Source organism: Penicillium subrubescens (assembly GCF_028828155.1).
Source record: "Penicillium subrubescens strain IBT 31985 chromosome Unknown utg000001l_segment0_segment0, whole genome shotgun sequence".
Lineage (NCBI taxonomy): Eukaryota > Fungi > Ascomycota > Eurotiomycetes > Eurotiales > Aspergillaceae > Penicillium > Penicillium subrubescens.
This window is the reverse complement of record NW_026643151.1, coordinates 1,953,230-1,967,006: the sequence shown is the minus strand read 5'-3', so window position 1 is coordinate 1,967,006 and position 13,777 is coordinate 1,953,230. Positions and strand designations below refer to the sequence as shown.

The window sequence follows — 13,777 nt, the reverse complement described above, 5'->3', positions numbered from 1 at the left end:
AAGATCAGGGGAAACGAGACAACAGTCTGGAACAGGGAAAAAAAAAGAAAGAAACGCAATGGCATAAGGCTAGTAGAGCGAAAGTGCCACTAGAATCATCTAACAGCCCGGGCTGGGAATCTCTGCCCTGTTAGCCCTTGCTGTGTTTGACTGCGAGTAACACGCCGGGAAGCAGGGCGATCTTCCAGACTCAGACCGCCGATACCTGGACCAAGCTCGTTCCTTCGCGGAGAAAAGGCAGAGCCAAACTCCGAGTTAGGATACCGACCGTACCGAATATTTCGGTTGGTGACATCGGTCATGGTTGTAGTGGTGGTAGCCACGGTTTCAGTATCGGAGTCTTGCTCGTAATCTGAGGGGGGGTCACTCGCCCGGAGATCACTAATAGTGAAGCTATGAGGGTTCTTCCGCGGTGTTGGGAAGCGATTGTGGCTCTGAGAAGAGGCAATTTGGTAATTCTGAGCAGGTGGCAAGGCTGTCGATAACCCCGAAGAGAAACTGGAGCTGCCGGTGGTGGTTGAAAAGGAAAGAGAAGGGGCTTCGGAGTGGGAAGTGACCGATGGTGCTGGAGGTGGGCTGCTGAATGTGGAATGGGTAGGGGACCAAGGAAGAGCTTGTTGAATTGGTGACAACGGCTGTGGGGATGACGGTTGCGGTGAAGTAGGCTGCGGAGACATTGGGACGTGCTCCTGGTGCTGTTCAGAACCCGCGACAGGTGCTGCCCCTTTGTAGGAAGCTAGTAACCCCAGACCCTCCTGAACAGCCATGAAAACAATGAGCAATTTGCCATATCGGTCAAAGTATTCACGCTCATAAGATCCTTGAGGCAGATGAGCGCCAAGGTGAACAGCCGCTGCAAGCTCAGTGATGTAGACCAAGATCTCCATGCCATTCCAATGTACCAGAGGCCGTTTCACTGCTTCTAGAAGAGCAAAGCCTGCGATGAGACTGGCACTACCCAAAGCACAAGCTTCGATGTAGTTTCCGGGAATTGAGAGCTGGTGATTCCGAGAGAATGTCCAAGCGGACAAAGACCCCAACAATAGAGCCAGTCGAAGGTATTGGAATACAAGATGTCTTGAAGGAGGAGAGTAGGATTTCTGATTGGGCGGTGGTTGCTTCCAGTCCCTCTTCGGACCTTCGGGGTCAATGTCGAAGGCACGCTCAAACAATGTTTCCAATCCAGTGGAGGTATTGAGATCGCTCGTCGGGAAGAATGATGGGGGCCTGAAAACTGGTTCCGGGCTCGCGGCTTTCAGCTGCCACTGATTTGGGGGATTGTATAAATCTCGATGGAATGGGTTTGGTTGAACAACTTGCTCAATAGGTTTTGTCGATGACCGATTGCGGAGATTCCATGCCGGGGGCTTGGGAGCAGGTGGCAGGGTGCCAGTGAAAGGAGAAGGGCCATCGAAGACAGAAGGCTTATCTCGCTGAGAGACGCTGGCTCTCGGCTGGAGAACAGGTTGAGGCGCTGATGGGGTCCACTCCATTTCATCGACTTCTCGGGGCGGAGTAGGGAAAGCCGGCGGCTTACTTGCCGAGGACAAAAGAGGAGCCAGCTTCTCCATCGGAAATCGCTGATCGAGCGGGCCAGTCGCAGGCCTCGGTGTGAGATTATCTCTCGAAGCACTAGGTCCCGTAACCGGGGATGTTCCGCCGCTTCGCAGCGGTTTCTCCCAAGAGTTATCAGACCAATCTACCAATGGTTGGGTATTGTAATCGACCACGCGACGTGAAATCACAACCGACAACAGCGTGAAAGCGATCATAAAGATATGCAACGCTGGGGGAAGCTTGGGCCCGAGAGCGCTTGCAGATGGGTCCTTGAGCAGTTCCCAGAACACGCAACGAGTCACGAGGGTGATCAGTTGTGCCTGGTAGTATTCCGCAAACCCGGCAAATCTACCAATTCGTCCCTCGACCTTCATGCGCAATTTTGGATTCCACCAAATAGATAAAAGCCCCGCGATGAGGGCAAATCCTGCAGTAGAAGCCAAGTCGAACGAGCATTCACTGAGAAGACGGCCCGTCCGTGCTGTCTGACTCACACAGGAAAGCAATGATACTGGAGTATCCGAAAACATATCTGGATCAAAAGAGAGACCACGGCTAGTCAGAACGCTCGTCACGTCCCATGCAATTTGGCCACCAACACTGGTCCAGTATCCGAACGCGCCGGCGTAAACAAGCAAGCTCTGCCAGCTGCGATCTCTAGCCTGCCGTAAAGTCTTGCTGGCTCTGCTGCGCTCCATCATGCGACGAAGATGATCTGCCTTGGCCTCGTAGCCCTTCTTGCGAATTTCCTCCAGCACTCGGGGCCCGCAAGCATCGCAAACTTGCGGGTATGTTTCCTCGAGGCCTTTCTTGAACTGGGCATACCCACGCTCATATTCTTCGTCCGTCGGGTCATCTGATGGCGGAAAGTATGCAGCAATTGATGATCTGAACAAATGCTGGTTTCGAATGCATTTTGAACAAAATGAATGGGATCCCCCGAAGTCTGTCGAGTCGAGGGCAGGGCTCGAGGCGTCGGGTCCTTGATTGAAACGGTTCGTGTCCTCGGCTGGCGGATCTGTGATATCTCCATTCTGTAATAACAAGCGACAACTCATTAGTATCTTTTCAAGGCTCTTGGCTTGTATTTGGCGAAGCGTACCTGGTCCAAATAGTTATCGGCCTCACAGTGTTCGCAGTGGAATTTGCGCACCCGCCCACGGACAGGCTGCGTAGCGCGCCGACCGCAGTAAAAACAGGTCAGACGTTTTGAAAAGAGCGCCATGACATGTTAGCAGACGCGAGTCGCAAATCAAGAACAACAGACGCGGATTGTTGCTAGTAGCAAGGGAGAGGAAGGCGGAAACCTGAAAATAATAAACCCAAGAAACAGAAACAGAAACCCCAGGCTGCAGCTGCGGCTGCACAGACCACTCGAGGCACGTGTTGCGTGGACGCGACAGCTTCAATTTTGCCCAAAAGGAAATGGAAACTCCCTTTCACACTGTGGGTGGTGACGGCTTCTTTCTTCGTCGCTTGCTTCTGTTTTGGCTACTTGCCTATTTAATCATGCCTCTTTCGCCATAGCAACCGCCTGTCTTCTCTTCCCCTCCTTCAAGCACGCATCCGCAGTGACATCATGGCCTCGACTCCACAGACTCTCTGGGATCTTCCCTTGAAGATATTCGGCTCTCTAGCCGCCATTGGGTTTCTCATCCTCCTTGTGCGTCTAAATGGAGGCTCTTGGAATGATGCATGCTCTACAGAACTAATTGTCGGGCTAAACTAGATCATCCTGGTCTCTCTTGTAATCTCTCAGAATGCCTCGCTCCCCAAAGTCCGTCGGAGAGGCACCCCTGTCCACCTCCTTGTCGTGCTAGGTAGCGGTGGACACACAGCTGAAATGTTGGCAATTTTGGAGAACAACTTTGACTATTCCATCTACACCTACCGCACCTACGTTGTGAGCTCTGGCGATGACCTTAGCACTCAAAAGGCCGTCGAGTTTGAAGACACAATTGCGCAACAGAAGGACAGCAAGGAACTGACCGAGAACTATGCCATCGTCACCATTCCACGGGCACGACGGGTGCATCAATCATACTTGACGGCGCCATTCTCGACACTCCACTGCTTCTGGACCTGTCTTCTCGTTCTACTAGGACGACACCCCAACCAGCGTCCACTCCCTACGCAGTACACTTCCAAACACCCCGATATTATCATCTCCAACGGTCCCGCTGTAGCTGTGTGTATGATACTCGCCGCGAAGTTCATCCGATTCTTCATTTATTGTTTCCGTTGGGCTTCTGGCCGGGGCTCTAAGCCCGAGATATCAAGGCTCCGGACCGTTTACGTGGAATCGTGGGCTCGCGTTCGGACACTAAGCGTTTCTGGACGGATACTTCTCCCCATTGCCGACAAGTTCCTTGTTCAATGGCTTCCTTTGGCTGGACGGCGAGCTTGGTGGGGTATGAAGGAATCGGAATACTGTGGCTGGGTAGTACTTTGAACTGCCTTCTCCGTGAGCGCTATCCTTCTCTATGACGCATATGCATACCATGCCATTCAATGGGAGATGAGTCTCAGTTAGCTTTTTACTCCAAGGAAACCACACATGATAATGAAAGGTTTACTTGATTCTCGGCATTCTGGCCGAAGTTGAACGCCGGGGTACTTTCCCCCTCCACATACCGATGTGGGGACTAGAGAACAGTTTAATCCGGGCCGCCACGAAATCTCTCTGTATGGTTAACAAGTGTAGAGTACATAACTGCGGTGAGTATAACTGTTCTCAAAGAGAACCGCTCAGCTACAAAAAGTGTGAAAGTACATGGTCAGCATCGGAATAATCCCGTCGCAGTCCCCACTGTGCCTGATAAACTATCGCGCCTGGGGTCTGCAATCGCATAATTAGCCCCGCATCCCCCGAACGGAAGTGCCCCGTCGAACATTCGCCAGGCAGTTATATCTGATACCATTGCGCATTTCGGCATTGAGTCGGACCTACTTTCTCTGCAATCCAAGTCTTTCAAACAGATCAATCCACCATGCCTTACTCTTTGAAGGGTCGGAATGTCCTGATTACTGGTGGATCGCGGTATTGCTATCCCTATTATGAACAGATCAAGCACAGAACTATGACTAATCTGAGATTCACAGAGGTCTTGGTGCTGTAATCGCTCAGAGGTTCGCTGCAGAAGGAAGCAATGTCGCTATCAACTATGCATCAAGCAAGGAGACCGCCGATAAAGTTGCCTCGGAACTGGCAGCCCAATATAACGTGAAGACGATTACTGTCCAGGGTGTATGAGTAGACTCGGCTCTTTTACTCTAAAATAAATTACGTGGCTGATTCTCTGATGGATATAGGATGCAGGAAGCCAGAGCGATTGTACCAATGTCGTGAAAACCACCATCGAGCAGCTAGGAGGTATCGATGTTGTCATTTCAAACGCCGTGAGTAGCTCTTCGTTGCTTTCTGTTAGTATACTCTGAGAAATACTAATCCCCGGACAAGGGCTGGACGAAGATGACCAAATTCAGCGACCTGGATGCAATGGACGACGCGGATTGGGATAAGGTGACTTAACACCTAAACACGTTACTCCTTGCATTAAGAAGGCTAACCATGATAGTGCTGGTCAATTAATGTCAAGAGCAACTTCCACCTTTTCAAGGCTGCTTTGCCCACTTTCAATGCCAATCCTGATGGTGGTGTCTTTATTCTGACTTCCTCAACTGCGGTACGCTTAACTTGATGATAATTAGCGCCTGGTTACTGAGACTGACATTGATTTCAGGGTGTTACCCCCAGCGGTAGCAGTATACCGTACGCAGTGACCAAGTCAGCATGTAAGCACTTCATGATATGATTAAAATTCAAACAACCCGCTGATCCTAATCCTCAAAGCAATTCATCTCATGAAGTGCCTGGCGCAATCACAGGGTCCGAAGGTCCGGGTAAATGCCGTGTGCCCCGGCCTTCTCCTTACTGAATGGGTAAGGAACGCATCAATTCTTCCTGTATAAGACGTTAACTCACATCATCCTAGGGCAAACGCTTTTCTCCCGAGCAGATTAAGGGCTGGGAGGACAGGACGGCGCTTGGGCATACGGTAAGTGATTCTCAATTTTTTTTTCAGTTTGTGCGATTTCTCATTAACTCTTATGATAGCCTGAGGTCGAGGACACCGCAGATGCATATCTCTCCATTGCGAGGAACTCTTCTATGACGGGCCAAGCCGTCCAAGTCGGTATGAGCATTGATTCCTAGCAAGAATGACACTTTGCTAACCAATCCAGATTCTGGATTCCGTTAAGAATGAAATTAGTTCAGAGGGCCTTGCGCATACAGGCGGAAATCTCAATCACTTCTCGGGAAACAAATTTATACAGGCTCTCAACATTATAAAGGGTATCAAGCTGATAGAATAGAACCATATTATACATTTTGCATTGCCCTCATATAAGAGGGTTGCGGAAAGGAGTAAACTCGGCACCGCCAGACTGGATAGACCGATCACCAAACATGCGCGCCTTGATTGCAGCGCGTAGTCCCTCGGCGACCGGTTCTCCCTCCACCTTCAAGTGGTTGATACGAAGCGCCTTTCCATCCTTGGTGAATACATAAAGCGCCCTGTTCTTCTTTGGCTCCACTGGGTGAGGAGCATTCGTGAATGGCAATCCAGGAAGAATTGCGAAAGCCTCGGATCCCTTGGGAGGGTCCACTTCTTCGACATCTGTAAGGATGACACGCTTTTGTTGAAATGAGATGGGTCCATCTCCCGGTTTGCTTGCCACGAGTGCTTTGCTCCATAGGTTGCCAAGGACTCGGTTGCGTCGGTTGAAGTTGACTAGGTCCCAATTTGCCCAGTCAACGTGTCTATCTTCAGGCATGATCTTGGCAGCATGGATGAGGTTTTGGGTGTCTTTCTCAGAAAGCCATCCTGCGTCTTGTACTGGAGGTACAAATAGGCCATTCTGGATGCCGTCAAACAGTAGCTGGGCACCTTTGACTGAAACCAAGCTGGTCAACTCGGGCACAGTACAGGACTCGGGGTTGGGAATATCGAAGCCAGGAGCTGGAGATTGAGCAAGAATTTTTCCATGGTCGAAGCTCTTGTGGTGCAATGTCTGAAGTGTCACGCCAGTCTTGGTTCTCCCTGCTAAAAGCGTGTGGTGCAATGGCGCTGGGCCACGGAAGCTGGATCATATTAGTTCTCTTGGTTCAAAACGCCTCGGTAGGTTAATTTACGTACTCTGGAAGCAGGGAGGGGTGCACGTTCAAGCCTCCATACTTCGCAGCATTCAAAATGCGCGGAGGCACGAACAGCCCAAAGGATACAGCGATAATCAGGTTGATAGGACCATTCGGAGTCTCGGGGGGCTAGCACAATTAGTAAAATAGAAACCCATAACAGAAGCTAATATTTACAGTCCATCCTCTGAATGTATCGATTTCATGAACGGGGAGAGATAGTGCAGATGCAGCTTCCTTGATTGGCACTGTTTGAATCTCTAGTTAGATCTTAGAGCAACTTCAATTAGCTCAAGAAAGTGCAACTGACTCTCGCGAATTTTCTTCAAACCCCTTCCGACCCGTTTTCCTGGCCGACAGACCACATCTATGGACGAGATCTGGTCGGGATTTTTCAAACGGTAGTCGTAGAGAGCTTTCAAGGAGGCAATACTAAAGTCGTCGGAGCCGCAAAAGAGGATCCGAAGCGGATCAAATGAACGAGTAGCATAGCTCCGGTGTGCAGGCCATCGAGCAGCAGCAGCAGAGTGCCTGCAGAGCCCAAAGGCGCTGCTACCACGAACCACGAACATATTTGGCTGGTCTTGCGACTACAGAAACCGCTGGCCAAGAGCCGTTCACTGCTCGGGACAATCCGACTTATCGATAACGTCGCCACGTGATGTCAACATGATCGTTGCCTCGACTTCGTCGCGACGCAATTACCCCACAACTGCTTTGCGATCGCTGAATTTGAGCAGCGAGCGCTAGCGATGCGATGCCTGAAACAGAGGCCGACTCTGTGATACCTGCGCAGCTATCTTATCTCGCCATCTACAACCCAACTTTGGGCCCCACGGACGAGACATTAGAGGACCAGATCGTGTTCTACACCTCGAGATCGGGCAATCTACAAGAAACGAATGATGCGACGGCCGAGGAAGATGGCAGCAAACTTTCTGGGGATGACATGAATCGGAAGCTGCGCCAGATAGGCCTGGCGCAGGGGATGGTGAGCTTTGCCAGGTGGGATTCACTCTCTTGATCTCCGCAAATGACCGAGGCTCATGTGTACCGTTATACAGTAATTTCTCCTCTGGCAAACCACTCGAGTACATCGAAACTGATAAGGCGCGGGTCATCGTGCTCGAACTGGAGAAGGATTGGTGGATAGTTGCCGTGAGTATAGCTAGGCAGATGAACAGTATGACGAACGTATCTAAGACAATACCAGTCTATCGACCTCACCCGGTTACCCGCCGATCTAACTCAAACTTCGTCGACCGATAAATCAAGTCCCCCCTCATATCAGTATTCAGCGAGAGAAATGGGGCCACCGCAGCTACTCATTCAACAATTGCGCCGCGCACACTCCATATTCCTACTTCTCCACGATTTCACTATGACCGAGCTCTACAATCGTGTTGGACGATCCTCGTTCTGTCTCTTCCTAGACCGGTTCTGGGAAAAGTTTACATTGAATTGGGAACTGCTCTTGTCTGGAAACCCGATTGTGGATATGTATAACGGCATCAAACTTGCCGCAGGAGGAGAACTGGGCATTGGTGTCGGAGAGGAAGAATGGGGTAGTGGTGAAAGAGAAGTCCTTGAAGACTTTATCACCCGAACAGATGGCCTGCTGGACTTGGTTGTCTCGAGATTTGGTGATCTGCCCGGACAAGCTGGGGGGTCACCACCGACCACTATGGGCGACAGTGAGAATGCATGGTTAGGTTCAGACTCTGATCCTCGGCCAGCTGATGGTGTAGTCTTTTCCGGCGCTGGCGCTGTGGATCGACGGTCCCTGGCTCAGTTATCCCACTGGATGGAATGGATATACCGATACGGCGACGCGGCGTATGGAATCGGGCGGGATCCGACCTCACTACGCCGACGAAAGCCTCGCAGAAAACGAGCACGAGCTCCCAGCCAACCTATCACGCCGGAAAGAACACGTACCCCAGGGATACCTCGGCCCCTTATCATGGCAATGCCACAACCGCCTCCAGATGTCCAGAAAGAGAACAGTCCTGAAAAGGGAACCGGAAACTCGCCGTCCAGCAATGATCAGCTGGCCGACAAGTCAGCGTTCGGAACGGACACAGTCATGAAATACCTCACTCTAGGATATGGTTCTGCGTGGAGCTTTTCTAACAAATCAGCACCCACGTCGACGGCATCCTCACCACCTCCTGAGAGCTCTTCGGCACAGCCAGGACAACCCACTGCTGGGAAACCACAAAATAGTGGATCTTCTTCAACCGATGTACGCACTCCGCCAGCTCCGAAGCTCCCAATGGATGGACCTCGGACTGAGACAAAAATCAATGTCCCTGGCCGCTTCGTACTAGGGCCACGCGATGATCTAGACAGGTTGGATGACATCGAAGAAGGAAGCCCAGAGCCGGAATCAGATGCTGGACGGCCTAGGAGCCGCATAGTCCATCGATCAGTTCACGTACGATTAGCAGACTCTTCAGGCGAGAGTATGAAGAAGCTCCAAGCAGTAATCTACGTGGTATGTATAATTCTACATTTATGAACTTCTTCAACCGGACTAATATTTTCACAGCATCAACCATTTATGTTCACTTTTCTCTTCGACCCAGACACCCCGGCTCTATCATCTCCCGCACTATACTCCAGCATCCATCACCAACTAGGCCCCCTTCAAAAACCACTTCTATCATCAACGTCGCTTACAACAGCCGCCTCTCGCATCTTCACGTCCGAAACGACCGGCGATCCAAGCAAACGCTTCTCAACACGCAGCCAACCCGTCTACGACATAGTATACGACCCATCAAACCTAACAATCCGCTCCTCAATCCCCAACATCCCTTGCCTCGGAACTCCCACCCGTCCAAACGAGACCTCCCAAGCCCAGAGAACTCCATCACCCTCTCCATCCCAAACCCCAAACACACCATCATGGTCACGCGTCGAGAGCATAGCAATCCACCAGCGCCTCCTCTCCACATACATCGACACCCGCCCCCGACCCCAAGAACTAGAACGCACCTGCAAAACCAGCCGCGGGTGGTGGATCGTCTGGGTCCGCATTCCAGTCCCCAGCACACAAAGTCACCGGTCACACGCCCTCTCATCTGCATCTTCCTCCACCGCGCTCTCCTCCATGACTGAGGACAATCAAATTCCAGTCCCCTCATCCCTGGTTCCAGAGCTTATTCCTGAACCGCAAGAAGCGTTCATCGTGCGTAAGGCGAGTGACTACGTTTCTTCGTCGGGCCATGCCCGTATGAGCAGTGGAGCGAGGTTCTTCCGTGATCTGGGCGGTGCATCGTCATCGAAACTTGCTGCTTCGAGGGCTGATACTACTCCGTCGAAGTTAGTGGAGGGGTTGGGGATGGATGCGAGGCGGTATATTGAGGGGCTTTTGAACTTGAATAGGTGATTTTGCTTGGCGTGTTATGTTAGGAGCAATATGTATATAGTCTCGCATTAAGCTTTATGTGTATGAAGTCATCATTGAAATGATCTGATCTTCTACTTGTGTAGGCTGCTTAACATTTCATCGAGCTGATTTATCATGGATATGCACCACTTACTCATTACCGTCTCGATTATGTATACCCGGTCCTCTGCCCGTCTATGCCACGTGCCCTATCATCGGATATCTGTAACCTTGATCTTGGTCCTGGTCCGCGGAGAAAAAAGGACAAAACGGACAAGTGCGGTTCAAGCGGAAATCGAGGTATCACATTGGTCAAATGCTTCACCCGGGATATATTCGTTAGGTAAAAAAACCATCTACCATCATACAGCGGGATAAGAATGAGAGAGTAGGAGGATACCAAGTGTTGATGCCAGGCCACCTAGATGAGAGAGGCAAATAGAAAGCATTATCCAATCTAACCTTATACAGTACCGGCTACATCCAAAAGGCAAATCTTGTCGGGTGTTATGTGTTTTTTTAGAAAATTTATACTGCCACAAGTGTAAATTTGAGGCACTTTGTCATTGTGATCCAGATTCCATAGAGTCGGATTGAAAGAAAATAGAGGGTAAATAGGGCGTAGGGGCAGGAGGAAGACGGGACAGGAAAAAGAAGAAAAAGCCCACAGGGTTATGATGAAGACAACGCCTCCCTAGACAAATTCTGTAAAATCAAGGCAAAAAAGGAGGAGAAACACAAGAAGTCTGCGACCAACGACGAAAATTGCGGGATGGGAATTGGGGGGAGGAAAAACACAAAATGGGGAGACGACAACAAAGGGGAAAAAAATTGCAGATGACTTCAGGTGGCCCGAATTCGACACTGTCCACGATTATCGCATGCGGGATCCAGCAGCCTTTCCCCCCCTCTCCTCGAACCTCTTTTAATTTCTCCAGGGGGAATCAGAATTATCCAAATTGTTCCCGAATCTCGGCTGTTGGTCGGGTTGTTTCGCTCGAGCCGGAGCGCTGCACGGCCGGGGTAGTTTACAGGATCGAGCACTTGCTCTTCTTGCCGGGCTTGCTCTTGCCGACCTTAAGGAGGGCAGCGCGGGTAGCGGCCTCGAAGACCTCACGGACACCCTCGTTGGTACGGGCAGAGCACTCGAGGTACTTGTAGGCACCAATCTTCTTGCGGATCTCCTCACCCTATAGCAGGCGCATTAGTATTCAAGGGTTCTCCTTGAGAATTTCGGAAAGGGAATCCGCAATATCAAAATGAACGTACCTGCTCGGCAGTAACGGGGCTCTGGGAGGTCTTGTGCAGCTCCTCAATGGTCTTGGGGTCGTGGCGCAGATCCTTCTTACAGCCAACCAGGATAATGGGGAGGCCCTGGCAGAAGTGGAGAACCTCGGAAATCCACTAAAAAGACCGCGTCAGCATGGCTCCGGCAACGAAGAAGCAGGTCGCTCGTTGCTCCTCGAGAGGTATTCAAAGTTTCAAGGCACTAACCTTCTCCTGGACGTTGTCGAGCGAATCGGGAGAGTCGACGGCGAAACAGATCAGGATAACGTGGGAATCGGGGTATGACAAGGGACGGAGACGATCGTAATCTTCTTGGCCAGCCGTATCCCAAAGGGCGAGCTCAACGTGCTTGCCATCGACCTCGACATCGGCGACGTAGTTCTCGAAAACGGTGGGGACGTACACCTGGAGCGGCAAGAGTCAGAACGTGTGCATGGCGAGCGGGTAGACGCGGTTTCCCGAGAGTAAAGAAGCAAGTAGCAAAGAGTATCGTTGTGTAGTGGTAGGGCGACTGAAAGATAGGAGATTCCGGGATTTTAGGTTCGGGGCATCGGAGCCCGGGGGTATGGCTCACCTCAGGGAAAGTGCCCTTCGAGAAAACGCTGAAAGAAAGTTGTGTCAGTCGGTTGATCGAAGGGAGGGGGATTCAAGGGGGAAGATGCGGAGTGGGTAGTTCTGATGTCAAAGTACTTACATGAGCAGACAGGTCTTACCGCAGGCACCATCGCCGACGATGACGAGCTTGCGACGGATCTCGGCCATCTTGACACGGGGCAAAGAGATGTTAGCAATGATAAGAGATTTCGGGAGTTAGATGAGGTGTTGGATGAGTCGACGAGCACTGTGGAAGTTGGAGACAGTGGGAAGGGAGAAAGGGGGTGGGATAGACAAGCAGGACAGGTCTATCAGGAGGGTTGGGAAAGGGACAAGTTCAGGCTGCCGGGATGGGTGGGAGAGGGGAGTGAGGAGGCCTCAGGGAGAAAGGGTGTTTGGCGTACTGTGATTCAAAGGGGGCGCAACGGCGTAGGTTTCACGGGAATAGGTGGTAGAGACAAAGCTAGCTAAAGCAAATTTGCGGCAGCTAGAAGAAAGAGAGGATGGAAGCAAGAAGATTTCCGATGGAGGATGGAGGAGAATATTTGATGACTTGGGAGGTGGAGGAGACGATAGAGGCCAGACTGCCTGGGCGGTGGCAGTACCGACCGTATCTCGTTGGTATCGTGGTATCTCGTGTACGGGATTTGACCACTTTGACGGTGGAAAGGAGGCGGAGCATTGTAATCTAATCGTAACTCGGCCGTTTACTCGATGGTCAGATTCGTGCTTCTCCATTATTTGTTGTGGTTAATTGCCGTTTTCCTCGGTATCCCCCATGTATTTTTCCAGGGGCTCCCTGGTTTTGTTATTTGGAGGGAACTCTCGACAAAGTACTCGACTTGAATGACTGCCAGGGGCTTCAAAAACCGTTCTTAGAGACACTCGAGGTTCGAAATGCGACTCTATCAAGATGTCTCGACCACTTAGCTGACATCTACTGGCTAGGCGTGCCTGATATGCACCTAGGCTAACCTCCTTCCCCCAATCGGGGCCTTTGTTTCAGCTAACATTACTACTCATTAGTTACCTTGTGTAGCTACGGTCTCTTGCGACCGGGGATCTCCCTCGACCCTCTCCCCCCGTAATACCGTTACTCGACCAGCCCTAGCAGGTTATGTATGTGTGGCTGAGCAGGTCTATTTCCAACTTTCCGCGTCACAGGTCTGAGGTCTCCGAGGCCCACTCTTTATTCTTCCCGTAGCCACAGCCACCGTGGCTGTGACATGCCTGGGTTATGCCATGGTCGGAGATTCTGATATCATAGTTGAGGAAAGGGGGAAAAAGGGCTTCTAAACTTCAACAACTCATTCCAATGGTTTAATACGAAATCTATGACTGCCTGCCACCACACACAGGTTGAAATATGCCCTGCCACATATGAGCACAGGGAGTCTCGTGTCCTAATTAGTACGATCCGCCTCGCTGTCTGCCTGCGTCTGGGCCATGGACATCTTCTCTTCTTCCTTTCGTGGGCTAGGGCTATCAGTACAACACCTCATACTATGTATGCTACTACTCCAAGCCTGTGGCTGTGAGTATCAGCTAAACGCGCTAACCCCAGATGATCGATCATAATGGGGTGGCCTAGGAGAATGTCTAAGATGACCAAGGTACTTACTTCCGGGGTACCTCAGCTGTTTTATAACACCACAGTAACTATTTAAATCTATACACTGTTTCATGGTGCGTGCAGATAACGCATAACCTGCAGGTAAACATCCTGCCTAATATTGCCTATCATT

The 13,777-nt window shown here is 51.0% G+C and overlaps 6 protein-coding genes across 6 annotated transcripts; 3 read left to right on the top strand and 3 right to left on the bottom strand.

Annotated features, from left to right (window-relative positions):
• Nucleotides 1-95: 95 nt before the first annotated feature.
• N7473_000639 (uncharacterized protein) lies at nt 96-2,857 on the bottom strand (the record flags this gene model as incomplete). Its single annotated transcript, XM_057146579.1, has 2 exons — nt 2,660-2,857; nt 96-2,591 (listed from the first exon to the last, which is right to left on the bottom strand). The coding sequence occupies exons 1-2, from the start codon at nt 2,780-2,782 to the stop codon at nt 96-98; spliced, it is 2,619 nt and encodes an 872-aa protein (XP_057014465.1). The 5' UTR covers nt 2,783-2,857.
• A 279-nt stretch (nt 2,858-3,136) lies between these two features.
• On the top strand, nt 3,137-4,009 carry N7473_000638 (glycosyltransferase family protein; the record flags this gene model as incomplete). The annotated part of the gene is made up of 2 exons (XM_057146578.1): nt 3,137-3,220; nt 3,287-4,009. The coding sequence occupies 2 exons, from the start codon at nt 3,137-3,139 to the stop codon at nt 4,007-4,009; spliced, it is 807 nt and encodes a 268-aa protein (XP_057014464.1).
• Nucleotides 4,010-4,547: 538 nt separating this feature from the next.
• N7473_000637 (SDR family NAD(P)-dependent oxidoreductase) lies at nt 4,548-5,819 on the top strand (the record flags this gene model as incomplete). Its single annotated transcript, XM_057146577.1, has 10 exons — nt 4,548-4,597; nt 4,660-4,804; nt 4,870-4,956; nt 5,018-5,080; nt 5,136-5,243; nt 5,301-5,352; nt 5,411-5,499; nt 5,553-5,615; nt 5,675-5,753; nt 5,803-5,819. The coding sequence occupies 10 exons, from the start codon at nt 4,548-4,550 to the stop codon at nt 5,817-5,819; spliced, it is 753 nt and encodes a 250-aa protein (XP_057014463.1).
• A 142-nt stretch (nt 5,820-5,961) lies between these two features.
• On the bottom strand, nt 5,962-7,329 carry N7473_000636 (methionyl-tRNA formyltransferase; the record flags this gene model as incomplete). The annotated part of the gene is made up of 4 exons (XM_057146576.1): nt 5,962-6,703; nt 6,759-6,886; nt 6,935-7,005; nt 7,068-7,329. The coding sequence occupies 4 exons, from the start codon at nt 7,327-7,329 to the stop codon at nt 5,962-5,964; spliced, it is 1,203 nt and encodes a 400-aa protein (XP_057014462.1).
• A 185-nt stretch (nt 7,330-7,514) lies between these two features.
• N7473_000635 (uncharacterized protein) lies at nt 7,515-10,151 on the top strand (the record flags this gene model as incomplete). Its single annotated transcript, XM_057146575.1, has 4 exons — nt 7,515-7,762; nt 7,822-7,915; nt 7,971-9,254; nt 9,309-10,151. 4 exons carry the CDS (start codon nt 7,515-7,517, stop codon nt 10,149-10,151), a joined length of 2,469 nt encoding a protein of 822 aa, XP_057014461.1.
• Nucleotides 10,152-11,179: 1,028 nt separating this feature from the next.
• On the bottom strand, nt 11,180-12,200 carry rho1 (Rho family GTPase RHO1; the record flags this gene model as incomplete). The annotated part of the gene is made up of 5 exons (XM_057146574.1): nt 11,180-11,341; nt 11,421-11,555; nt 11,646-11,843; nt 12,013-12,040; nt 12,133-12,200. 5 exons carry the CDS (start codon nt 12,198-12,200, stop codon nt 11,180-11,182), a joined length of 591 nt encoding a protein of 196 aa, XP_057014460.1.
• Nucleotides 12,201-13,777: the final 1,577 nt, after the last annotated feature.